The following is a 26,498-nucleotide window of genomic DNA, read 5'->3' as shown; positions in this document are numbered from 1 at the left end:
GTGCATTCATTGACGTCAGGTAAACGCAAAGCGAGGCGCACTTCCAGTTTCGAAGGTAATGCAAATGGCGGCGCTCAAGTTACACGCTGTTGCTTGGTAACGAACGATACCATCATTACTTGGCAAGCCCTATTGCGCGGCTCTTTACGCTGATGCGGATATATACGCTTCTTTCGCGCTTGCTTGCGAAGGTCATCACGGCCGTGAACTTGTACAAAATCACTCCTACGAGAAGGTTTCGCATTTCGACCGCATGGAGGCGAATCAGCGGCAGGTGACTTTTCCTTCTTAGTACAAAAACTACAACACTCCATGCAACCAGTCTTGCGTTTGAAATCTTACAAACCATTGCGCCCTCTTAAAAAAAAAAAAATCTAAAAATGCGTTTATTTTTTATTTAATATTTGCAAATTTAGTTTGTTTGAATGTTCATAGAGGACGCGACAGTTTGCAAGTTACAACTTATGACCGATTGATGTGTCAATTTACGGCGCAAGAGTTTTGCGAAGTTCTGCACCGGATACAAATTTAAAGATCGCTGGTGCTCCCGACCAATGGGCGGCAGGCTCGCGACGTGTTTTCCTGGAAAACTCGCGGCGACGGATTGTCCGATACTATCCGTCGCGTGCCAGTTTGTATTGTTTATTATTTCGCGATTATCGTGAGTCATTCAGTCAAAAGTTGTTCTCGGCGGCGCCTTGAGTGGACGATGGCGGTTTGCTGCAGTGTTACGTGATCGGTTGCGGAGTGGACGCTTTGTACGAGTTGTTTTTGGGGGCCGGCCAGCCGAAGCGCGTCATACACAGCGCCTGAATGCGTCTTCCCGTCGCGGAGTCTTCCTTGCGAACTGCGCCGGATAGGCTTGATCGCTGACTCGGACTATCGAAAGGGTAAGTTTCTTCGGGCTCGCTAGCGGGCATCTCTCTCGTGTTAAGTTTCTCCCTAGAGAGTCGCCTAGGCCTAATACGCCGCTTTATCGCGATAGCGGCAGATAAACGCCACTTCCTTCGGCGGTCCGGGTAGCCGATTCGGACGGGGAAAGCAGCGGCGGTTCTAACGCACGTTTTATCGGCGCGCTTCAGTGAAGGATTATTTCTGCTTTTCGCCACGCGATTCGGTGATCGCAACGGCGCCGATAAACTGCGTTGTTGCCTTGGGAAGTTCCTTGACACCGCTTGTCGAGGCGGCGATTCCGCTGGTTGTCTTCGTCGTCCGAGACGAGCGTGTTGACGCGAGGGCCCAGTTTGGCGATGTCGCGCGGGAGCGGACGCGGATATCGACATCCGCTAATCGTACCCGGTTCTGAACACGGTAGAACGGCGGAAGTTTTCGTTGCCAAATTATTATTTTTTTTTCTGTTGCGGTAACGTGGAAAGCGAGCCAAGAAAATGAGCTACCGTTCTGATCGCGGTGTAGCGTATTGGCGCCTTCGAGTTTGTATGTCGATGCGAGTCGAAGAAAGCCGCCGTACTTGCCGTTGCTTTTCTCTGCAGAACCTTTTTTTTTTTTTTTGCACTGAGAGCGACGACTGGTGCACGATCTTGTAGTCAGTGTTGACACGCGCACATATATCACGACGATAGGTGTGTGTGTGCGTGTGTGAATGTTCACACGTATTTCGCGCGGTTATCCACCTGGGCTTGTCCATCAGCGTAGCGAAATAAACGTCGCGTCCGTTTGCCCCTGGCTGCATCGCGCATAACATTTCTTGGAACCAAGTACAGAAGGAAGCATTTCTATATTACCGAACGCTACGATCGAATTGTTATTGTAAAGCGTTTTAGAGTATTCCGAGGCCCACTGCTGATGACATCTGCTGCGACGTGGAAGGAGTGGAGGACACGTTAGTGGCGAAGTCGACGTTTGAGTAGCCGCCGTTTTGCGTCTCACCAACTCCGCGCAGCACAGCGACAGTTACGAATCTCCCCAGCCAATCGGGAACGAGAACCGCGGTCGCAGGTGAGCGAAATAAGGCTCCAAACACCGTGCGCCGCTAATCCATCCGTATCCGTAATCCGCGAACGGAAGGATCAGTGTCTGACGACCGATGATGGCTCGTCACAGTTCTCGGATCAGACTAGCTGCGCAGTGGCCCCATAGCCTTCCCTGAACTTGACGGAATCTGTGACACGGCAGTATGGTACCGCGAAATGGGGGCTTGTTCACTGCGCAAATATTTTGCATGACTAGCTGACTGTCAAGTACATTGCGCCTTTTTTTTGCTCCGTCTTTTCCTTCTCTTTCTCTCTCTCTCTCTCTCTATACCCCAAACCCCTGATGTCAAAGGTCGTGACGCACCCTGGGTTCATACAGGGCCCTGGGTTCGGAGCGCCCGCCCCTCTTCACTTCTTCCTCTTGCATGAGTTGAGACCAGCCCATTCACTAACATGCAAACAGACGTCAGCCTAGATGACGTAGGTAAGGCTTGCTGTTCACTAACCACATCTTGTACCAGTGTGTTATGCTTTGCATAAGTGTTGATTAACCGGGTAAAGATGCAGAGCACTCGCTTGTTACACCATGCTAGTTATTGTTAACCTGAATGTCAGTAATGATTCCTGCATACAGTGATTGTAGGTTGCTAATGTATGCTTCAATCGTGTAATCTGCTGGGCTGTGTGCTAAAATTTTGTGCCAACTTGTACATGTCCAGTTAAATGTGTTCAAGTAGTGTTGCTGGATTATTGCACAATTCCCATTGACAAATAGTTAGAACAGTTAAAAAAATGTATCTTCATCCACAAAACCATCAGAAACCAATTAGAACTAGTAGGAAATCGGACAGTAGATTAGTTCAACTGGTCAGTTAATTTCACTTTGGATAGGTTCTGTCAGCACTTGTTTGCAGCATACAAAATAAATGACGTGGCTAGTGGTGACACAGTATGGATGTTGTCAGTGTGACAAGAAGTGGATAACCTGTTGTTAGAGTCATTGGATAGCTGTGATCCTCACAACCTAATTTCCTGTGGTACTGTCCTTTAGCCACACACCTGTGCTTTGCTCTAGGAAGAGGTGCTTTGGAAATCCATGCAAATTTGCATCATTGGGTTAAGTCAAAATTCATCTCATGCAGTTTTAACAAGTTGACGCATCTTTCCTTGTGCTATGTTGTCATTCGCATTGCTCGAATTTGTGAAGATGTGTGTGATTTGCAGTTGGCAGGCACATGCTGTATTAGGCAACTGCAACGATTCTGCCCTCTGCGGAGACTCATTTGTAACATGAAAAACACTTTTTATTGTTGAATTCTCCGTTATGAAGTTGAAAATATTTGTTGCATAAAACAAAGCAATAATCAAATCTCACAAATCCTGTTTGTCTTGTTCTTAGTGTTGATTAATCACAAACACGAGAATGCGCACGATCACATACATGAAAATGTCATGTTAGCCCCGCTGTAAAGTTACGCAGATCTTGCGTCTTTAAAGTGTGCCAGAAGAAAAAAAGAAGTAGAAGTGCAAGTGATCGAAGAGCCTTCTGCTTGTGCGGGGCTGCTTCGAAAGCTTTTGCCAACTGAATGGTGTCAAGTCTTGACGTTGTCGTCTTCTACCTCCGCACGGAGCAGCGGAGGTGATAGAGCGGCACATGGCGGCCGAGCCGACTTACTTGAGCCTGGACCAGCAGGCACGGCTGCCGGTGGCCCAACCACAGCCACAGCAGCAGCCGCACGTGGTCATCCTGGAGCAGCCTGCATCGCGAGCCTTGCGGTTCCGGTACCAGTGTGAGGGCCGGTACCCGGGCACTCTCGTTGGGGTCAGTAGCACTGCCGAGAACAAGACCTACCCCACCATCAAGGTGCGCACATCTCCGCTTTTGAATGTTGCTGCTCTCTGGCTCCCAAAGGCTGAGAGATCCTGATAGAAAAAAAAAAAAAAACGATGACGCCATAGTGGATACACTCAAAAAGGGCATCAATTTAGTGTTCTTTTTGTACAGGAATGGCAGCTTGCTGATGTAAGTACAAGGAATAGATCCTCAATGGAGAATGTTGAGGAACCAAGGAAGTTAGAATTTCAGTTTTTGCAAGGCCAGCTAGAATGAGAGAGTAGCGTCCCTAAGAGGGCCAACTACAATTAAATTTTGGTTTGTGCATAAATCCCAGTTTCACATGGTGCATATGTAGAGCCGCTTTTGCTCAAAATTTTACGTTCTATATACGAGTGGATGCCCTTTGAAAAGCTAGTGAAAATAGACACTTCTGATGAAGAAGCTCAAAGACACACTGCCATTTCCGCTCATCGTAAACGATGTAGAACTCTGGAAGCAAGCTTGGTGAGGTATCCATCATGCTGAAGTTTTCAGAAGCCATGTTCTGGTACCTGTGCATAGTATCCACGAACCAGCAGGCTTCCATGTCATTTGCTTAGGGGCCACTTAAAGGCTTGAAAAAAAAAAAAAAAACTTTAGCGAATTACCAACATTGCCAAAATAACTTCAATAGCATGCACTGCTAACTTGTGACCAATTTATCAAAGGTGACATTTGGTTGCCCTCGAACTGGCTTGGATGTGTTTGTAGTCATTATTGGCAGCCGTGGGAACAGCGTCTTTTTAACACGTTTTGCCACAGATATAGGTATGATGCATGCCATCTTATGAAACAAATTGCATAGTGCGAGCGTGGTGTGCGATGTCGTTTAAACAAATGGCAGTGGCAAGTTTCCAAGACTTGTTGAGTCAGTTGTACCGGCCTATGTGCAGGTGCCTCCCCAGTGCACATGGTTCAGTATGCACGAACAAGCATTATACAGTCGAATGTATGTTATACAGTCGAATCGTATGTTATACGTGTCGCGTCATCGTAAAGGTTGCACACTGCAGTGCTTGCAATAGAACTGGGACAGTATTGTTTGTTTGTTGTGCAGGTCATTTCGTTGTAGATGCACTCAACTGTAGTGTGTTTATAAATACGTGCAGCAGGTGTGCGAGTCAGTTTATTAAAGCTATTTCACTCTTTTTCAATATGGTTCCAGTGCAAAAGGAAATGTGGAGTTCAGGAGTACTAACCGTTGGGCTTGGTTTGACGTAATGTGAAATTTCTAGTGATAATGGGCTGAAAGAAGACAAAGTGGTTTGTTTTTGCCTCCCTTGCAGTCAACTGCATCCTTTTATACTTGCAGACAATTTTCTGTGGGTACGAAGGGAAAGTTGCAAGGGCGGAGCTTCTGCAAATGTGTTAATGCTCCAACTAGTCCAACCGAGCCTGACGGTGCTTTCTCTGTTTCTTTTGTCTGAGCAGATACCGAGTTAACATAGCTTGCTACTTGTAGGGGTTTTCTGTTTGCTGAAATGTGAGTCAGCAAAGTGAAACTATAATACATTGAGCTTAACTATAACTTTGACATTTAACTATAATACATTGAACTTAACAGTGAGTGGTTTGTGTCTTAATTTAATGTAAGTGCCATTGTAAATAGGATGTTTACACTGAGAAGCGCTTCCACTTGGGCAAATTGGTGTGTCGTATTGCACGTTTAAACGGTGTGAAAAGACAGATACGAAGGCGCATGTAAACAGTGCTGGTACTGTGTATATATGTCCCTTTGTCCTCATGTTTTCGTGCTGTTTAAACTTGCAATCTATCTATACTGTTTTCTATTCCCCAGCTTGAACATGTGCGAACGAGACTGCCGGAGCTTTGCCTCTGTATCTTTCCTTTTGTTGGCACAGAAATTTGGGTGCGAGTAAGCTCAAGATAGTTCACACAAAATGGGTAGACGTGCGTTGACACCTGTTGTGCGTGCCATCCCGTCCCCGCAGGTGATGGGCATCCAAAAGCCAGCCGTGGTCGTCGTCTCCTGTGTGACGAAGGACCAGCCATATCGGGTGCACCCTCATAACCTCGTTGGCAAGGAGGGCTGCAAAAATGGTATTTGCACACAGCACCTCAAGCCAGACATGACCTGCACGTAAGCTAGACTTCTTTTCATTCCGCAGTTGCATCCATTCAGCGGTCGTTAACTGTCATAGTCTTCCCTGATATCACTTAATGCAACAAACCAACTAGCCCCAAAATCTGCATTCCCTGATATCAGTTCTAAGCAATTCTGCTACTGTGTGACATGTGCCAGGTGTTTCAGTGGCAGCCCCCTCTCTTCTTCATTTATTAAAAACCACGAATTCAAGGCGAAGTGAAGATTTCTCACGAAGACTGATAGTAAAGGTGGGCATTCGAATTTGTGATAATGGATGATAAAAGCCTCGAATGCACTTATTCACGCACTTTGACTTAAATTTAGGGCTAGCATCTTTAAGGTGTCATCAACATACAGGACTGGTGGTTCCTGCCTCCCTCAGTTCCTTGCCCTGTCCCATCTTCTGTCTTATCTTTAATAAACATCGCTGCTAACGGAAATTCGGCCATCTTATTCTGGGCAAGGTATTTGGAAGACTAGGAGCTGCACATAAAGGTAGAAGGAGGGTGCAAACACGATACGGGCGCTAACTCGCTTCTGGATTTTTATTGGGAATGCATCCAGTGTATATACATAAACAATACTCGTGTCAGGCAATGCGAGAACAAGCAAATGAAGTGTAACCTGTCAGTCATCCATCAAGGTACAAAATCAGTGTCGTGCAACAAGATTGGCGTTCTACTCATGTCTGCATGCTTTTTATGTAGTACTTGTGCTGAAATCTTGAAACAGCTGCCAGGCAGAGTTCCAAGTAAATGGTTATGCTTTGTGGACCAGCCGACTTTGGCTTCAAAATTATAATATGTCCCTCAAGGCATTGAACAAAAAAGTTAATTAGGGAAACTTTACCATAAATAATAATTCGTGAAAATTCTGTCGTCTATTTTGTGTCAGATTCATTACCAGATGTTTCAGAGACAGTCGTCACTGGCAACTGTCTCTGAAAGCTAGGTTTGTGTTTTTTTTCCTACGCTTATATTTCACATTCTGCTGTCTTTGTTGACATTTGTAGAAGTTCAAGTCGTGTTCTTCTGTTGACTTGCAGCTTTACAAGCCTTGGGATCCAATGTGTCAAAAGGCGAGATGTTGAACAGAACTTGGTACAACGGGAAAACATTCGTGTTGACCCATTTCGAAGTAAGTATGCATGGCTTGAACAGATTGTTTAGAAGCCTTACGAATTGCACATGGGTTTGTCCTACTAGAAGCTTTGCCTGTTTTAGTGAAACACACAAATTCGTTGTTGAACAGCCCTTTAATTTTGATGGTGATGATGATGTGAGCGTGGCCTTTGAAAAGAGTTGGCACATAACACTAAGCTTGCTCTTTAACGTTTCTGGTGTATCTAAATATTTCAATGCTTCCCTACGCTAAGCTGCCTTATTCAAGATGGAAAGTTATCTTCTTTGCATGTTTTCCTTTCATTTTGGGCTGCTGATTTCACAGCTGTCTTTCGCTACTACTGTCCCTTCCACTTACTGTCTCTTCAACTTATTTACTGACAGTAATGACAGTACTTAATCTCATCTGTCTCTGCAGCCCACGTTTATCGCTAGTGGATACTGCAACGTACTCATTAGACATGCTCAGTGGTTTCTGCACCTGTTACATATACTACTATGCATAAATCATCTTCATCTGAAAAGGTTCTTCTATAGCCCTGCATTCTAGGACACCATGGTCCAGCTTCAAGTAGTAGGGCACTACCCTTTGTATGATTGTAAAGTTTTCCAGGTCAAATTTCATTTCTTCGCTTTTTGATATGGCAGCAGAAGCAGTACGATGTCTAAAGGACATGTCTAATTCCCAAGTTGCTTTCAACCTAACCACAGGCTTTCCGAGCACTTTGAATTAAGTGAACAGGCTGAAACAAGTGGTGCTTTATAGGCTTTGCAAATTATGCTTCCATATTTTGAGTGCCAATGTTGTTTTTCGTTCATGCTGTTCCTACTGGAAAAAAAAAAACTAGAACATAGTGGTACAGTGATGTTGAAAACGACACCAAGCCTTGGTTTTTGTTTGCTAAAAAATTGCGATACGATGTTGCTGGAAGCTGCACCTTCTTTAATTATTTTTTGGGCTAGTGTAAAAGAACTTCAAGCTAGACTTGTGACAGCCAAATTCTGTGCTTCTGGGGCATAATTCACAAACCTTTTGGTTAGTTAGCAAGAGCTGTTTGCCGTTGGCCAGCCAACCATCTTTGCTAATGACATGTCCAACTTCACAATTGGCTGGTACTTGCTCTGTGAAACAGTTGTGGTGTAAGAACTTCTTGTGAATGCGAGCCCTGTTCTCTGGAGGGCTGCTGCTCTGGAGATGCACAGACAATGCCTGCATTGCAGATGGCTTTGCCCACAAGGACCAGGCAGCCAGTATTGACCTCAACGCGGTGCGCCTCTGCTTCCAAGTGTTCCTCGAAGGCTCGCAGCCGGGGAAGTTCACGGTTCCCCTTCATCCCGTGGTCTCGGACATCATTTACGACCGCAGTGAGTCCTCCGCCCCCCCCCCCCCCCTGGCCTCCTGGTTGCCAATAATTGCAAAATCTTAATGCAGATCAACCCTTAATGCAGATCTTAACTTAACACAGATCAAAACTGAGCCATCAGTGTTAGACCCGGATTCGTAATGCAATCTGATTTTAGAAACAGTGCAGTCAAAGGCACACCTGGGCAGACGCTGTTACTGGTGCACAATACACATGCCTGCCAGCTCTCCCGGATTTTCCGCAATATTAAACGACTCCGGAGGGTTACCTGCTTGGAGCAGGGAAGTTCCTGAAGCAGGCAAAATCAACGACTACAAAGTTGCTGAAAAAGTCACTGTGATCTAAAGATGGTGGGCTGCTTGTCAGTTTGCTGCGTGTTAAGATAAATCATCATTAATAAAGCGGATATGGATCTCACAAAAGGTGTGCGCTCAAGACAAACTTAAAAGAACAAAGTTATTTTTGTGTTTGTTGGCTGAATATCTTAGAGAAGCAAGGGAGACAGTTTGAAAGTGTGTTCTCATGTTTATGGGTCTTCCCACATGAAGTTTTTAGACGTTCCAATGTTGTACATTTGCTTAGGTACACATAACAGGTGACAAAAGCAAAGACAGCTATTGTGATTGTTTGTTACAGTCTTATCATAGCAGCGCGGCAGTGAAAAGCGATAACTAGCTCGTGTCTCTTTTCCTCACTGTTGTTGAGAGATTCAGCTATCTGAAAAAAAAAATTTTGTACATGCCAGGCACAAAGCCTCTCTTGAATTAAGACAGCATATTTTTTTTTAGCAGGTCCATCCTGTTTGTTTTAGGCTGTCTTTATACAACATCCTGTTGGATTAGGCTATCTTTATACAAGCTGTGCTGCTTATTACAGCTTTTTTTAAAAGGTCATGCACTTGTTCTTATGTATTTGCTTGGTCACACTGGTATTCACACTGTAATAAGATGATTTATTATGAGGCACTAGGCCCAGTCTAGTAGCACTGGCAGTAGACGAAAGCTGATCACGCGCACAGCCGACACAAGAGCGCCTTCTTCGTCTTCGTCTTCACCACAATGGCCCCCGGGAGAGAAGAGGAGCCATCCTGGCGACTTACGGCGTAGGTAGGATGAGGGGGTCATAGTACGGCTTAAGTCGGTTGACATGAACCGTGTCACGCCCGCGATGCCTATGGTCGGGTGAAGGTGTCACAGGTTCCACAACATAGGTGACAGCGGAGGTACGGTCTATGATGCGGTAGGGGCCATCATAGCGTGCAAGGAGTTTGGTCGAAAGGCCAGGGCTGTGAGGCGGGACCCACAACCAAACAAGGGAACCAGTCGGGAAAACTGGTGTAAGCGCGTCACTGTCACACCGCAGCTTTTGACGACCTTGAGCAGCGGTCGTAAGGGTTCGCGCGAGCTGCCTACAGTCCTCGGCGTATTTGGCGGCTTCAGACACAGTCGTGCATTCGGAAGCGTCGGGTCGGTATGGGAGCATTGTGTCCATAGTACACGAGGGCTCTCGTCCATACAGCAGAAAAAAGGGCGAAAAGCCAGTGGTAGCTTGTGTGGCCGTATTATAGGCATACGTGACGAAAGGCAAAACAGTGTCCCAGTTACTGTGATCCGAGGCGACGTACATAGTCAACATGTCACCGAGTGTGCGGTTGAACCTCTCTGTCAAGCCGTTCGTTTGCGGGTGGTAGGCTGTAGACTTGCGGTGAACGATGCTGCATGCAGCGAGAAGGGCTTGGACGACTTCGGACAAGAAGACACGTCCCCTGTCGCTGAGCAGTTCGCGTGGTGCGCCATGTCGAAGAACGAAGTTCCGCAAGATGAAGAACGCAACTTCGCGCGCAGAGGCTGCCGGGAGTGCGGCAGTCTCGGCGTAGCGCGTCAGGTGGTCGACACCTACAATTATCCATCGGTTACCCGAGGAACTGCAGGGAAGTGGCCCGTATAGGTCTATGCCGACGCGATCGAAGGGCCGAGCCGGGCAGGGCAGCGGCTGTAGCTCACCAGAAGGGCGCTGTGGAATTTTACGCCGTTGGCACGCCGTGCAAGCGCGTACGTACTGGCGCACGAAGTGATACATGCCGTGCCAGTAGAAACGCTGCCTTAGCCGAGTATACGTTTTCAGAACACCGGCGTGACCATTATGAGGAGCAGCATGAAAATAAGCGCATATGTCAGAACGCATGTGTCGTGGTATCACCAGGAGCCATTTGTGACCATCAGGCAAATAATTTCTGCGGTAAAGAACGTTGTCGCGGACAGTAAAGTGAGCGGCTTGGCGACGAAGTGTTCGAGAAGAGGGTGTGGCGGATGGGTCGTGGAGGAAATTCAGCATAGTTGAAAGCAGGGGATCCTTACGCTGCTCGTCCGGCATATCAGCGACGTTGAAGGCTGACATGGATGCGAAGAGCGGAGACACTGAAGCCACATCACAAGGTAGCGGCGATCGGGAAAGCGCATCGGCGTCAGAGTGCTTTCTGCCCGATCGGTAGACAACGCGGATATCATATTCTTGTAAGCGGAGTGCCCATCGCCCTAGGCGACCTGACGGATCCTTCAACGAGGACAGCCAGCAAAGTGAATGGTGGTCGGTGACAATGTCAAAAGGGCGACCATATAGGTATGGACGAAATTTGACGAGCGCCCAAATAATGGCCAAGCACTCCTTTTCTGTTACTGAGTAGTTGGCTTCTGCCTTCTTTAAAGTGCGGCTCGCATACGCGACGACGTACTCGTCATAGCCGTCTGTCCGTTGTGCGAGGACTGCACCAAGTCCGATACCGCTGGCGTCCGTATGTACCTCTGTAGGCGCTGTGGGATCGTAGTGTCGAAGAATCGGTGGCGAAGTAAGTAGGCGACGTAGTTGCTGGAAGGCTTCGTCACAGGAAGTTGACCACGCGGAGATGCCGTTGGTAGCGGTAAGCAAATTGGTCAGTGGTGCGATGATAGTCGCGAAATTGCGCACAAAACGCCGAAAGTAAGAGCAGAGCCCTATAAAGCTGCGGAGCGCCTTAAGAGTAGTGGGCGTCGGAAACTCTGCGACCGCGCGAAGCTTGGCTGGGTCAGGAAGCACGCCGTCCTTCGATACAACGTGACCCAATATTGTTAACTTGCGAGCAGCAAAACGGCACTTTTTGATGTTGAGTTGGAGGCCAGCAGAGGTGAGGCAGGTCAGTATCTCATGCAAGCGAACGAGGTGCGTCGGGAAATCTGGCGAAAACACCACGATATCATCAAGGTAGCACAGACATGTTTTCCACTTGTAGTTGCGAAGGATGGTGTCCATCATACGCTCGAAAGTAGCGGGCGCGTTGCAGAGCCCGAATGGCATTACGGTAAATTCGTACAAGCCATCGGGCGTGATGAAAGCTGTCTTCGCACAGTCATCATCTGCCATCGGCACTTGCCAATAGCCGGAGCGAAGATCCAAAGATGAGAAGTACTCCGCGCCTTGCAAGGAGTCGAGGGCGTCATCTATCCGAGGCAGCGGATAGACATCTTTACGAGTGATCTTATTGAGTCGACGGTAATCCACACAGAAGCGTATTGACCCGTCCTTCTTGCGTACTAATACTACAGGAGACGCCCAAGGACTGTGGGAAGGGCGAATGACGCCACGGTGCAGCATGTCGTCGACCTGCTCGTTGATGATCTTTCGCTCGGCTGCCGACACGCGGTATGGTCGCTGGCGTAAAGGAGGATGGGAACCAGTGTGGACGCTGTGAGTGACGGTTGCCGTACGCCCCAGAGATAGTTGGTCACAGTCAAACGACGAGCGAAAATTCTGAAGAAGCGCGAAGACTTGTTGGCGATATGGAGGCGGCAGATCGGCGTCTACGACAGATTCAAGAACGTCTGACGACGACAATGATGATGATGATGTGCACGGCACGGGAGAAGCGAGGGCGTCGAGTTCATAACAGGCCGTGTCGTCGGAAACATCGAGAATGTGAAGCGGGTCAAGGGGCTGAACACGACCGAGTGATTCGCCGCGCAGTAACGTCACATGGTAGTGAGACGGGTTACACACAAGCAGTGAGGATAATCCAGACTCAGTGGTGAGTACGGCAAATGGGAGAGGTAGGGCCTTGCGACGTAGAAAAATCGGCGATGGTGTAAAAAGTACTGTAGCGTCTGGCGCGGTAGAGCAAGAGACGGGCACAAGCACACACATGTCGGGTGGTATGTCCGTATCGGACACAATAGTGAGCTTGGAGGCTGTTTGTTCAGAGGGGTCAGGCAGCGGGGCATCGGCAAGTGGGAAAAGCGCTACTTCGGCCCGGGCACAGTCGATGATGGCACGATGGTGAGACAAGAAGTCCCAGCCGAGAATAATGTCATGCGAACATGATGACAACACGAGAAATTCAACAACATAGACAATGCCGTCGATGACCACCCTTGCAGTACATTGAGCGAGCGGGGCTATATGCTGCGCAGTCGCGGTGCTTAGAAGCATACCAGACAACGGCATTGTGACCTTATGGAGGCTGCGACAAAGCTTGTCGTCGATAACAGAAACTGCAGCCCCAGTATCAATAAGCGCAATTGCGGCGGTTCCTTCGACCAAAACGTCCAATAAATTGCGTGGCGACTGTGCAGGCCTTGTAGAAGTCGCGAAGCTTGCAGTTCGTGCCTGCGGAACTGCAGCAACTAGTTTCCCTCGCTAGGTGACTGGCGGCGACGTAAGGGGGAAAGTGAGCGACGACGTGGTGATGGCGAACGATGGGTGCCGACAGGGCGTCGAGGAGGCGGCGAAAACTCGTGGTCGGGAAGCATCGCATGCCCGGTGGTATCGTGGGAATAGGCATATCCAGGTGGTGCGACAGTAGCGTTAGCAGCTGGCATACGACGATGGCAGAAGCGCGCAACGTGGCCGGCGACACCGCAAGCGAAGCATATGGGTCGGTTGTCGCGTGTGCGCCAAGGGGTCTGAACTGGGCGTCGAGATGGAACGGCAGGCGACGCGGGAGGAGGTGCAGCTTGAAGTCGCATTGGCGCCGGAAACGAGAACGTCGGCGGCGCAGGTCGCGCGGCGACTTCGGCATAGGTCAGAGGTGCAGCCACGGGAGGGCAGGGTTGGGCGAAAGGTAAAGACCCAGCAAGTTCCTCGCGAATGGCCCGCCTAATGGGAGCAGCCAAAGATGTGTCAGGCTGGGGAGGTCCATCGTTGAGAGGCAGCATAGACAATTGGCGCGCCACCTCCTCACGAATGAAATCCTTAATCTCAACAGAGAGCGATGCTGCTGGCGTGGTGTGTGAGCGAAGCGTGAGGCCCGAGAGAGAGTCGCCAGGTGCGAGAGCGCTGCGCGCAAGGACCCTCTGTCGACGCAGCTCATCGAAGCTCTGGCAAAGAGTGACGACAGCTGCGACAGAAGTAGGGTTCCGCGCCAGGAGCATTTGAAATGCGTCGTCCTCGATGCCCTTGAGGATGTGCTTCACCTTGTCCTCTTCAGGCATGGTGGAATCGACGCGGGCGCAAATATCAACGACATCCTCTATGTAACTAGTATAAGTCTCGCCGGGCTGTTGAGCGCGCTGGCGGAGGCGTTGTTCAGCACGGAGTTTTCGCAAGGCTGGGCGACCGAAGACTTCCGCGAATGCAGTTTTGAAAGCGGACCAAGTGTGGAGTTCCCGTTCGTGATTGTGGAACCAGAGGTTCGCAACGTCAGCAAGATAGAAGATGACGCTACGGAGCTTCGTCGGGTCATCCCACTTGTTGTGTTCACTGACGCGCTCGTAGGTAGAGAGCCAATCCTCTACGTCAGTCTCACCTGATCCGCTATAAACAGGAGGGTCCCGCTGCCGTTGCACGGCGCCGCACATGACAGGAACGGCAGATGCGCCAAGCGGATTGTTGGGAGCGTCGTTCATAGTAGCGGCTGGAGCAGATGTTAAAGTTCGGCTGCGAAGTTCCAGGGTGAGGTCGGGGAGTGCAGCACCTTCCACCAAATGTAATAAGATGATTTATTATGAGGCACTAGGCCCAGTCTAGTAGCACTGGCAGTAGACGAAAGCTGATCACGCGCACAGCCGACACAAGAGCGCCTTCTTCGTCTTCGTCTTCACCACAACACGCATGTCTTTCTTGACAAAAACACGTTCACTTCCTTGATGCCTTCACATGCCGGCAGGATAGCGTGCCTGATAGCGTTCTTGTGTGCCTGACCAGATGTGTCGTGCATGAGATGATAATTTTGAAACTGCTTTGTCCAGCTTTATCACCTGCCGACAGTTGGTGCCCTACACTTAACATTGTATGTGGTTAGTAACCAGGAAGAGTCATGTGTGATGGTAAATGCAACAATAAGGAGGCGTGAAGTGCATTTATGTCATTTAGCATCAATTTCTTCAGTAAAAAGCCTCATCTGCCAGAATGAAAACGCTGTTTAGAAATGCAATATTGCCAATGTTGACTGATTTAGCATTGCCCTTTGGTATCCCATTGAAGTCCTCATTGTTGAAAAAGATACCTTTCTTTTTTTCTTTCCCCAGAATCATTCAAGTTTCGTGTCTTCATATGCTCGATAAGCCTTCCCCTTACGGTGCTATCTGTTTTGTGTTACCTGTGTTTCGTGAATTCATTAACCATTGCTCTACTTCTCAGTTATGAGAGTACTACTCGGGTGTCTGACAAGCTGTTTACAAATGGGTTAAGTTACAGTAAAGGCTGTCAAAGCTTGTGCTTGTTAATTACACTTTTCTTTTTTCTTTTGAAATTCTCTTTTGCAGAGGCTATGTCTGACCTAACAATCACGAAGCTTAGCCACACATGCGCTCCCATGTCTGGTGGCTTGGAGATGATTCTGCTGTGTGACAAGGTCGCGAAAGGTCAGTGCGTTCTTTCGGCACAGGTAAAAGTTGATGTAATGATTAATGGGATATAACACAATTAATCTAAAATTTGGTTGTCATGGTTTATTTCAGTGCATTTCTACTGCTACAATGAAGTTGAAAATGCAAAATTCGATGCGGTATTGGTTATAATGAAGGCAGTTTTTGTTTGCAGTGGCTCAAAATACCATGCAAGCTAGCAGGCTAGCAGCAAGAAGCCTGTAGTCTTATAAAAGTAACTTTAATGCGTTTCCCCATACACTTGTCATTCGACACAATGAAAGTGTTTTGGTCACTTTTGGCCATCGATGAACAGGAGATGGTGCTCACCTCGGGAGAAACTTGGCTTTATCTGGCTTTGTTTGTGATACAGAGGTAGCTAGTTATTGCTTTTCGTGAAGGTTTCTCTAACACTATTACTTGTTTAAACATACATTTTTGCCATTCTTATCAGATTCGTTAGTGGCAAATTTAGTTCTTTAATATGAATATCAGTTATAATAGAAAAAAAGCTTTTCTTGGTTGCAGCTTTGTTTTATTAAGGTTTGATTATATAAGGGTAATTTTGAACCTCATAATTTGCTGCCCTCTTACATTATTGTGTACAGTTACCGAAGGACAAGAGTTTTTGTTGGAAAGCTTTGTCAGGTTAAGCAAGGAATGCGTAAGAGTGTATGTTTAGGAATCTCACGTCAAGGCATCCTAAATGAAGCTATGAGTCAGGCATTTAATAGGCAGGTTATTGTATTGAAACCGCACATTTTTGTTTGATGATAAGTGATTGTTAATCTGCTGTAAAAATTGAATGCCAGAGTTGCATTCCTGAATTCTGTGCACTATCTGCAGATTGCTGAAGTGTAGTCTATGTGTACCAGACGTCATGAATGTGGTGGTGCTTTGGCGTTTCCGAGCAAAAGGTCCACAAAAGTAGCGTGGAGAGCTGCACTAAGCATAGCTAATGAATTGGGACCAGTAATACGTGCAGTGTTGGATACTTGGGGGATAACAGGCTGCAAGGGGCTTAGTGTAACACCAGCAAGCCCAAACACCATTGCAAATCAAGGTAAATTAGAACATGCTCACCATTATTTCTGGAGTACAATACCAAAAAAAAAAAAGAAAGAAAGAAAAGAAAGCAGTGGAGCGCGCTATTTTATAAAATCTGCTAAATTTTCCCCAACTGAAACCTTGCTTTAGGGTATCAAAAATGCTGCTGCAGGTTTTCATTAGGTTTGCTTAAATCTGCATTTTCAGTTAAATCTACGTTTTGAGGTTTCAAACTCAGTGTATCGGAAATGACATGTTGAGCATTGTGGGTCTAGTAATGGAGTGATTTCCCATGGAGTGATGTGTGAAGGTTGTGCTGCAGAACCTGTCCAGGCGTTCAGCGTCGTCTGCTTGTTTCTGCATGCAGACGACATTGAGGTGTGGTTCGAGGAGGAGCGGGACGGCCAGACGGTGTGGAAGGAGCGGGCCGAGCTGTTGCCGAACGGGGTGCATAAGCAGGTGGCCATCTGCTTCCGGACACCCCGCTACCGAGACCCCATCATGGCCGACATGCCCGTCGACGTGCACCTGCTCTTGCGGAGGCCCTCCGACGGGGCCCTCAGCGAGGCGCGTGCCTTCACCTTGCACCCCAACGAGCGGGGTGGGTGTCGCACCAGAACTTGGGTCTTCTATATCCCAGTAGCACGGGAAAGTTTAGTTTCATTTGCATTGAGGTAAATTCGCGTTTAATGTCATTAACTTTCTGCAACATGGCATCATTTCGCGTAATTATGAACATGACATTTGCAATGAAAATGACGATCGAGTGAGTCGGGCAACTCTTTCTAACGTGTTTCAGTATGCTTACTCCCTGTCGAAGAATATCGGGAATTGGATGCAGGGTGAGCAAGAACAATGTAGTATACAAATAGAAATTGTCTAACTAAATCTCTCATTTATAAAAAATACAAAGCAGCTATGCATTTTACCTGATCAGCGACAGACAGCTCTTCCACTCCATGCTGGTTCTGTTACTTTGGCCATGTTGCTTGTTTGGTACACATTATAGAATTCACACCCGGCTGTAGCCTATGTTCAAGTTTATCAGGACATGCAACGGCTGATTACATATGTAATTGTGATTTGAATGTTTTAAATTATTGCCATCACTGAAATACAGTTTCAATGAGGAGATACCCACTTTGGAAAATTTTGCACCTACACTGTTCCATCTCTTGTCCTTTATTGACACATCATATGTAAATTACATTATCCTTGCCACATAGTGCCACTGGAACCTAATGTCATTTGATGTATCAGGTGTCATTGCCTGCTAATGACATTAAATTTTGTTGCATGACAGGGGTATTACTTGTGCTTTTCTGTGTAACATTTAATTAGTGTTTTCAGTGCATTTCGCTAATACAAACATTCATAAAGCCCAATGTTGTGATGTTGAACAACTGTTTCCGTGTGATCTTGGAGGTGCTTAAAATAATATTGTATGTTGCAATGAAGGCTTTTAACCCCTTAAACGCAATCGATGACGATAGCTAATTTGCAGCCAATGCTAATTTAAAGAAAAAGAGTTGACGAACCTGTCTTGCCGACTATTTTTTGAGCTATTAGCAGGGTTTTTGATGAAGTAAGCCTGTAAAACAATTATGCAGTTATCATTTGATGCGACAGTTGGCAGTACACATTTATTTTGGTTGTACTTGGATTGCGCACAGAGGAACTTTTGGGAGGCATGTAGCCCAGAGCCATAAAGCACAATCATGTTTTCTCCGTCTCTCTCTTTCACTCCCCATTCCCCTCCCCACGTGTAAGGTAGCAAACTGGACTCAGTCTGGTTAACCTCCCTGCCTTTTCTTCCCTTCTCTCTCTCTCTCTCTCTCTCGGCTAAACTATTGGTTGTTCCTAGGTTAAATAACCCTTAAAAACAGTGCCCAACAGCTAAATATATTTTTGGGTGGGTGATACGTCACCTATGCGAGTGGGCATAGGAAATTGCATGGTAATCACTCATTACTGCTTTAATTAAATGAAGCACTAATAAACTATTGAAGTAATCACTTTAATGAACATGTTGCAGTTGCAGGGATGGTTGGGAAGGAACGTGGAAGCGTGACCCCGCAACTTCTTTCTCCTGCATTTTGCAGATCCCGAAGCAATAGAACGCAAGAAACGCAAGATTGGGGAAGGCTACTTTGACCGGTACTTTCAAGAGAGTGTTCTTCTGGGGGCATCTGCCGGTAAGTACCATTATTGGGGGTACCTTTAAGATCGTACTGTTAAGGTCGTACCATTCAAAGTGGTGCCATTTGTGTCCTGGGCTGCCTTAGTTTTCTGATCATTGGTGGTACCATTAAAATAGTACTGTTGAGGCAGTATCATTAAAGTGGTACCGTTTGTGGCTTGGTGTCCTACAGTATGTGGGTCTGAGCTAGAGCAGGGCTGCTGCAAGGAGGATGTAAGGGAACGAGTGCATTTTTCCACACCGGAAGCATAGCGCGGGAAACGACGATCGACAAAGACTAGACGGGACAAGCGCTCGTCCTGTCTAGTCTTTGTCGATATCGCCTTTTCCTGCGCTATGCTTGCAGTGTAACTATGTATTACCAACCAGCCCAAGCCTGTACTCTTCCGACGAGCATTTCCTTATGGCAGGTTTTGAAGACTTCGGCTACATTTGTTTAGTAGAGTAGTGCCTAATTAAGGGGAGACACTGGTGTTTGAGTTTTTCTTTAATTTTTGTCATATACAAATGAAATTTACAGGCAAGGTACACTTTAGCCTGCTAGAAGCATATATTCAATCTATTTTTTCTTATTTCAAGTCGTTTTTGAGATAATTAATACCTTCTGAAGATCAATTTGCCCAATTTTTCAACAATTTTACTACTAAATATTGGAGAAAAATTTATATGTGCGCATTTTAGAACAATCAGAAATCACAATTCGACCATCACTGTAATTTTAGCTCTATTGTTACAAAAGTTAGTGCCATTTCTAATGTGGTGGTTATGAAGCTCAAAATTCTTATCTGTTGAATTGCCACAAAAAAAATTCCAGCATAAGGTATATCGTATTTTATTAGTTTTATTGTGTGTAGAAACTCATAAGCTTTATAATGCAACAAGAATAATTGAAATCGGACTATTACATCAAAAGATACTGTGGGCAACAGCACGAGTCATAGAAGAAATGTAGCTTTTGAGAAAGCGCAAAACGAAGTTCCAAGACATGATCTAGATTTAGTCTTAGCAATTACAGCAAGAAATTGAAGTCCACTTTACACTAGAAGCCACCAGGCACATATCACCATCGCTATCTTTCATGTGCCTCTTTTTTATGGCATGCATGAAGTTTTCTGCTCTGGCGTGCTTCTTGTCAGACGCCACTAGCCGGTGCTGGTCTTTTTCAGCCTGTATTCCCACCTATTCTTGGTGAGCTCCATCCGGTGCTTATGTCGTCGCAAATGTCACAGTTCACCACTAGTTTCACGGCCACTCCATATTCCTGGTCACGGCAGAATTCACATTTCGCGCACCGAAGCAGGTGATTTATTAAAGCTGCTAAGCTTAGAATCGTAAATGCGGTCCCGCTCGCCGCCGCTTCTGGGGAATCTCCAATAAGTGACTGATTTTGGAGTGTGGCTGATAACGAAGACAGCTTCTGTCGTTCTTCCTCCGCGCGACGTTCAATTGCCACTTGTTCGGCTTCTGTGATGAGAAGCATGTCGACGCGCGTTGCTGACCGGAGGCCATTGCATGAGCGGCCGTAGCTTCGGTAGCTGCCATTCGCTCGCTGGCGCATGTTGCTGTGCTGGTTGCCGTCACTGCCGATTCATCCGACACCACTTCGGTCTCCGAAAACGTCGCTTGCGTTTTTCCCCGAAAGCATGAGCCGTCGTCGCATTGTTAGGGCGCACTAGACTGCGTCCAAACCACATCTAACATGGCGCCTCGCATTGTCGGAGAAATGAAACTCCCGGTTGTCCAGTCAGAGATCAGGATTTACCCCATGTGGTACAAAGGCGCCAACGCCGTGCCAGTATTCCCCCTTTTTCGAAAGTGTGTACCGTCATCGTAGCCAGACTTGGTGCCCCTTTCCTGCTAAAAATGGAATGTAGAAGAAACCAGCTTTCGAATGATTCCAAAATGGCCGCGCTGCGGGTAACGGTTGGCGTGGACGAAGGCATTGAATTCGCCTCTTTTCGAGGGGCTTTTGCGAGCGAAAGCGGTGATAAAGCTGACTTTAGAGCACAATAACAAAATACGTACTCATCAGAACGCGTTATTATTGCAGCAATAGCTTCTCTAGGACGTCTAGATTGTGAAAAAAATTGTCACAAAAAGTCGATTTTTAAAGATTTTTTGGGCCAGAAGACCTGTGTCTCCCCTTAATTTACCTTCAAGTAAGCCCACGAAGAAGTTTCACAGATTACTTTACAAATCCTAGTGATGGATGAAAAAAGCTGCCGATTGACATCTGCTTGGCAAAACAAGAACCTGCATAAACGTAGCAGTGCTACACTTCGACTGCAGTAATGGTTTATATGCAGGTGTAATAATTCATTTTAATGAGGAAGTCTAATTGTGTTTTGCCTTAGTTTTCAGTAGTGTAACATGCCTATATTTACTCGTATCTACTTGTATAGCTCTGATGTTTATTCTGGCGTCTAGAAGAGTTTTAGAATTGCTGCATTACCGCTGTAATGTAATGGCCGCTTTTGTGGGAGGAATGATTTACTGTATGGTCAGATGTTTTACAGTGCAGCAGCTAAGGCATGGCTGAAACTTCAGTGAATCACTGATTGTTTTGCACATTTTATATGATAATTAATGCCTGCTCTCTCTGAGATAAAAAGTATAAGATCGAAAACACTGAGACTGTTGAGCCTTGTTTTATACCAGCCATAGTATGCACTAGTGTGGACAAGTTAGGCCTAGCTATAAAACATCACAGTCAAACATCAGTGTGATGATATTTTGGACATAATGAAGTGAGTTTAAAATTTGTCTGGCCGTTATCTGTTCTACTGAATATTCAGGTATAACAAAGCTCAATATTCGAGATACAAAACAATGTCTGTTATAGTGAAATGTCAGTTATAGTGAAGCGAATATTAGCTTGCTCAGCAGTTTTGAATATCATTTGATACCAAAAATGTCACTGAGCACGAGCAACTTGAAACGGCGCATTCTGAATCTATGGGCGTTTTGGTCAACGGCATGTCTTGGCTGGCAAGCCGGAATGCCAGTCCCGTGTGGCTATTACGATTGAATGGTTGCACATTAACGAAGGTGCAAAGTGTATTTGTAATTTAGTGTTGATGTGCCTTGTACGGGCAAGGCAAGCTGTCATCGGGTCATTAAAATTGGCATCGTACCCTTTGCGGGCCCATCGGAGGCATCCGTACGCTTGCGCCTTTTTCAAAGGATGTGATCAGGATTTTATTTTTCTCGCTGATGTTGTCTACACTTATAATGAATATTGAATATAACAAAGGTATTTTTGTGTCAGCTGCAGCTTCGTTAGAACAAGGTAGCCTAGTTTGATGACAACATGACTTTGGCTCCTACACTTAGTTTAAATGTTGCACTATCTTCGGTGGCTGAAAAGTAGCAATGCAAAATCCTTACTTCCAAGTTATATATTGTAAGAGGCGCTCTACACTATATGTTTTTCTGTTCATTTTTCAATTGTCCATGATTGTACATGGTGAGTTGGCTAGAGTGCTTGAAACATAATCTTTCTCCTTCCCCTCTGTTTTTCTTTGCACATAATTTTGATTCACATTGCACGCCCGGGTGATTCATAGGTGCAGGGTAGTGATATGGGATGCTAACTGATCCTTGCATGCACCATAATTTAGTGCTTTTGGCCTTGTTTCATTATATTGAGTTGTGCGGTTATGGCTATGCCCTTGTCTGCATAGAGTTAATGAAGCTTTAGCCTTTCTGTAAACATGTTATTGTACGGAATACCAAACATCAAAGACACAGATGTGTGTAGCAACATTTGTAGCTTCACCTTGTGACACTGACGTAAATTATAACACACGAAACTGTTGTTGCAACAAGCGTGTTTGGTCTATCTGCTGCTGCAGAAGCATTGGCAGCAACAACCGTTAGCATTGCCACACTTAATTTCATTTTCTCTTCTACAGAAAAACAGTGGTGAAACAGAACATTTCCAATGTGTTGTAGTCATAGGTCGGCAGTATAAGTGAACACTCACTCATACTCGCTCACTATTGTTTTTCCAGGCTTCACACTCACTCACGTTCGCACTCACGCCTTGTACTCACTCACATCCATACTCACAACCACTCATACTCACTGACACTTGCTTACATTCACACTCATGCTCACATGTAGTCAGATTCATACGCCCATTCACACTCACCGGCATTCGCTCACGTTCACACACGCTTTTGAATTGAGTGCGAGAAAGTTTGCCAACCTATGGTAGTGGTTGAAAGAAGTGTCACAAGATGGCATTACTAGTGCTGCTATTGTAAATTGTCTGATATTCTGGTATTCCGTACTATTACTATAATTTACGGAGTACCGCAAAGCATGAGTTTACGGAGTACCGCAAAGCATGAGTTTTTGGAGTACCATAAACCACGAGTTTACGGAGTACTGTAAACCATGAGTTCACGGAGTACCGTCAAGAATGAGTTTACTGGAAGGCTAAACTCGCTAATAACAGCACCACAATTTACATTCTTTTTCCTCAGTGCCCTTGTTTCTTTTCTTTTTTTTCTTTTACACCCTTCTGCATTTATCTTCTGTCTTGCCTGCCGTTTTCGCCACCTTCCCGGTCCTTGCACGTGGGCATCTCGACTGTGCCCTCCCGTTCCTATAGTGCCAGTGGTGTCCGTGCCTAGAACAATGCGACAGGCGGTCAGAACTCAGGCCAGGCCTGAGAGCGGTGAGAGACATTTTTGTCTATTGTTTCCTTCCATATATTTTTTCCTTTTTTTTTTATTCTACCACTTGTTTGATACTTTCCTGTGTGTGTAAGTGCCAGTAAAATGCAAGAGTTTTCGCACGTGTGTGACTTTTGTCTGTCGCATGGCGACATGAACCCTTGTTGTAAGTGACTCCAGGGCAAGAACGGTGCTTGCATACGGAAACACCACAAAGCCACATGCCGCCATCGTATCGGGTAGTGCAAGTGCTTGGGCTCTAGTCACCACAGGACTGTTACCAGTAGTATCTTTGATTGCAGAGTGCAGGAGTCTAGACAGAAGTGAAGTGGTGGACACAATAAGGTGGCCTTGATTACACATTGCAGGAGACTGTGACGAAGTATGGATCAGGTGAAGTACGTCCTTGATCACACAATTCGGAAAACGACCAGTGTGTGGACTGGGCACAATCTGTCCACACTTTGTCCTGTCTTCTGCTCTTTGTTATTAAGGGCTTGTCTCCTGCACTGTGTAAGAAACGATAATGGTGAGGACTAAAGGCTCAATCACACCAGCGATTTGAGGAGGTCACGCGACCATTTGCGACTGTCAGCCAAAAAGCGATTGAAGGCGACTGATGATTGCAGCGGCAAGCACGGCCGAGCGCGACCTTCAAGTTGCAATGCCGGGGGTTATTGTCTCAGCGAGACCTCTAGGGATCTACGCAGTAAGTGCACACTTCGCTGGTTTCGAGTTCCGGCAACAGTCATGGATTTTGATTTGATCAAAGAGGAAGATGTTGTTACTGTGCTGATGTGCTCTGCCGCGGTGTCAGCTGTGACAGCGCGGAAGCCTCCTAAGAAAAAGCGACGCTAGTTGGTGTGCTCGTGCCTCCATTCACAATAAGTGGCCGGCCGTGCAAGCGGCCTCCTGCCCGAACTCCGCATGCATAACGAGGAGTATTATCGGGAGTAAGTTGTAATTTCTAGTTCACGTTGGGGGGGGGGGGGGGGGTCATTGGAATCGGTGCATAATTTCTCTGCCTTCTTTTGATACTATTTAGCTCCCTGCGAATGCTACCGCACACATTTGACCCGTTGCTGGAACTGCTGTGCCCCAGCATCACAAGGCGAGACACCAATTACAGGCTGGCAGTCTGCCATGGTGGCGTGGACATTGTGTTTGGTGTGACGCATGAGGACGCTGGGTGAAAACACATGATAACATAACTTTCGGTGCACCACTTATTGGTTTAGCAGTTTTGCAACCACGGTCGTGCGAATGAAAAGTCTAGCTGTGAGCGACTGACCCAAATAATAGCTTTTCGAGAATTTGCGACCAGTCGCTTTGTAACTGACTTGGTTGTGCGACCGCTGTCAGTTGCTGGTGTGAATGAGCCTTTAGTGTAGGTAGGACAAGGTACCTTGCCCTGCCTGCCCACATTTGTCCTCGCTCCTTTTTTTTTCTTTTCTTTTTATCATTATAGTCTTGTGCAGCTTGTTCTGCAGCGTAGATCACTTGTCTTTCTGTCCTCTGTTCTGCTCTGTACATTCCACGATTCTTTAGCACCAAGTTCCCAACAGTTCCTGCTTGTCAGTAGGCTTCCATACCATGTCAGTTTTTATAAAGTATTTTGTGGTGTGGCAATTGTTTAGTTTCTTTTACATAGCTGGGGGTGGGAGGGGGTTGCATGACGTAAAAATATGGCAATTTTTGCTTGCTATGATGTGATGGCTGGAAGGCAGCTGGCGGGATTACACTGTTCTTGTCTTGTTTTTCAAGCTGCCTAAGGATAGTGGCAGTGGCACGATTGCGTGTTGATAACGAGCGATAGCGAAGATGTGGTTACATAAAGGGTATTCCATTGCACAATTCACAGGTCGTAGCCCTGTTCCCGAGGCCATGGTTGCAGCAACGGCAATGCAACAGCAGCAGCACCCCATGATGCAGCAGGCCGGTGCAGCCACGATGGCACAGCTGACACCCGTCAACCCGCAGTACCGCGGCGAAGTGGGCGCAGTGGCACCGCCCGCATTCGAGCCGGAGGTGGTCGAGACGGCCGAGAAGCTGGACAGCCTCGACCTTGGCATTGACCCCAACGACATTGCGCTGACTTCGGGCGACCTAAACATGAACCTGAGCGACCTGGCCAGCGCCCCAAATCTGTCGCTGGTCAACCTATCAGCTAGCCTGTTCGACAGTGGCAACAACATTGCGAGCGAGTCTAACCTCATGGACGATGGCCGGGGACTCCTCAACGACCTGGGCGGCTCCCGTGTCTTCAAGACGGAGCCGTCCTAATGCCGGCGGTGGTTTGCTGCATTCGTGTTTTTTCTTTTTAAGTGCCGTGAATGCTCGTGTGTGGGTCTTAGGCGGATGATGTGTGATCAGTGTACTATTGGGCATCTACTGCAAATAATGAGAGACATCATAGTGCGCTAAGCTTCAAGTCTTATTGAGGTCTTGAAGCCTGGTGACATGAATCGCTCGACACACTTTCGTATGTAACTGCGAAGCCCAGTGGCATGAAATTAGTTCACTTTACGTGCTCTTATGTGGCTGCTTGTCGCAGCTGTGGCATGCAGCCTTGAGCATGCTACTTTAGAATTGGACTAGGCGGAGTGTCCTATTCGTTGGATTCCTGCAGCAAGTGGCGCATCGAAGGCACCTGGGTGTAGATTACCAAATAAGCTCAGGCAACAATCGTGGCAATTGCTGAGAACTAGCATGCTATGGGAGGAGGCCAGTGCTTGGCAAAGGCAGTCATTCTCTTGACACTCTTTCCCATTCAGAGAGCCAGTTGACTTTTCCAGCTACAACGGCCACCTCCTTAATTACATGTTCAAGTAACAATGTAACGTTGCCATGGTTATCGGCTGGCCTGCAAACCAGCCCCTCCCTTCTACCTTTAGGATGACAACCATCCAAAATGAAGCAATGCTAGACAATAAACACTTCGCTGCTGTCCACATCATCTGCTGGTGAAAGCTCTATAAAATCAGTGGTGCGGGAAACAAGCTTGATTGTAAGGTCTTGTGAAATTTGTTGGTTGAATAGCTTGATGCAGAACACTGTCATGTCTCTCATTATGTACAGCCGGCTTAATGCAGTGTCTGAGGTCCACAGCTTTGGCCCTTTGTCCATCTTCGCTTGGCATGCCTGTCTGATTGAGGATACCTCGGAACTTTATATCGCCGGCACTTCAGCATCTCAAAACCAGATGAGATTCAGACAGGTTTATCCTGTATATTTTGTAAGGAAGGTGATTCATCTTTTTTAGGTGCACCTGGAAGCCTCTTCATACAAAAGTATGATTCACCGACTGTTATGTTGAGTGTTTGATGCTCCCTGT

The 26,498-nt window shown here is 46.7% G+C and overlaps 1 protein-coding gene across 4 annotated transcripts; it reads left to right on the top strand.

Annotated features, from left to right (window-relative positions):
* The first annotated feature begins 423 nt into the window (after positions 1–423).
* On the top strand, positions 424–26,318 carry LOC142564611 (embryonic polarity protein dorsal-like). 4 transcript variants are annotated; one of them, XM_075675667.1, is made up of 11 exons: positions 424–890; positions 2,287–2,418; positions 3,569–3,798; positions 5,763–5,911; positions 6,963–7,054; positions 8,260–8,403; positions 15,134–15,232; positions 16,605–16,883; positions 18,385–18,477; positions 23,101–23,166; positions 25,026–26,318. In XM_075675667.1, the coding sequence occupies exons 2-11, from the start codon at positions 2,388–2,390 to the stop codon at positions 25,445–25,447; spliced, it is 1,605 nt and encodes a 534-aa protein (XP_075531782.1). In that variant the 5' UTR covers positions 424–890; positions 2,287–2,387; the 3' UTR covers positions 25,448–26,318. The 4 variants fall into 4 exon arrangements, with proteins under 4 accessions (XP_075531782.1, XP_075531784.1, XP_075531785.1 ...); XM_075675668.1 differs by having other exon boundaries at positions 431–890; positions 16,650–16,883; XM_075675669.1 differs by lacking the exon at positions 2,287–2,418 and having other exon boundaries at positions 427–890.
* Positions 26,319–26,498: the final 180 nt, after the last annotated feature.

The sequence above is a fragment of the Dermacentor variabilis genome, chromosome 11, assembly GCF_050947875.1.
Source record: "Dermacentor variabilis isolate Ectoservices chromosome 11, ASM5094787v1, whole genome shotgun sequence".
Classification (NCBI taxonomy): domain Eukaryota; kingdom Metazoa; phylum Arthropoda; class Arachnida; order Ixodida; family Ixodidae; genus Dermacentor; species Dermacentor variabilis.
Note: the sequence above shows the minus strand (reverse complement) of the source record. Positions and strands in the feature narration are given on the sequence as shown.

Bases quoted from the DNA above. Each gene is read 5' to 3' on its own strand.
- LOC142564611 (XM_075675667.1), top strand. From the start codon at position 2,388: ATGCAAACAGACGTCAGCCTAGATGACGTAG. The intron at 7,055-8,259 runs GTAAGTATGCAT...CCTGCATTGCAG, and splicing joins TCGTGTTGACCCATTTCGAA to ATGGCTTTGCCCACAAGGAC. The intron at 15,233-16,604 runs GTCAGTGCGTTC...GTTGTGCTGCAG, and splicing joins GTGTGACAAGGTCGCGAAAG to AACCTGTCCAGGCGTTCAGC.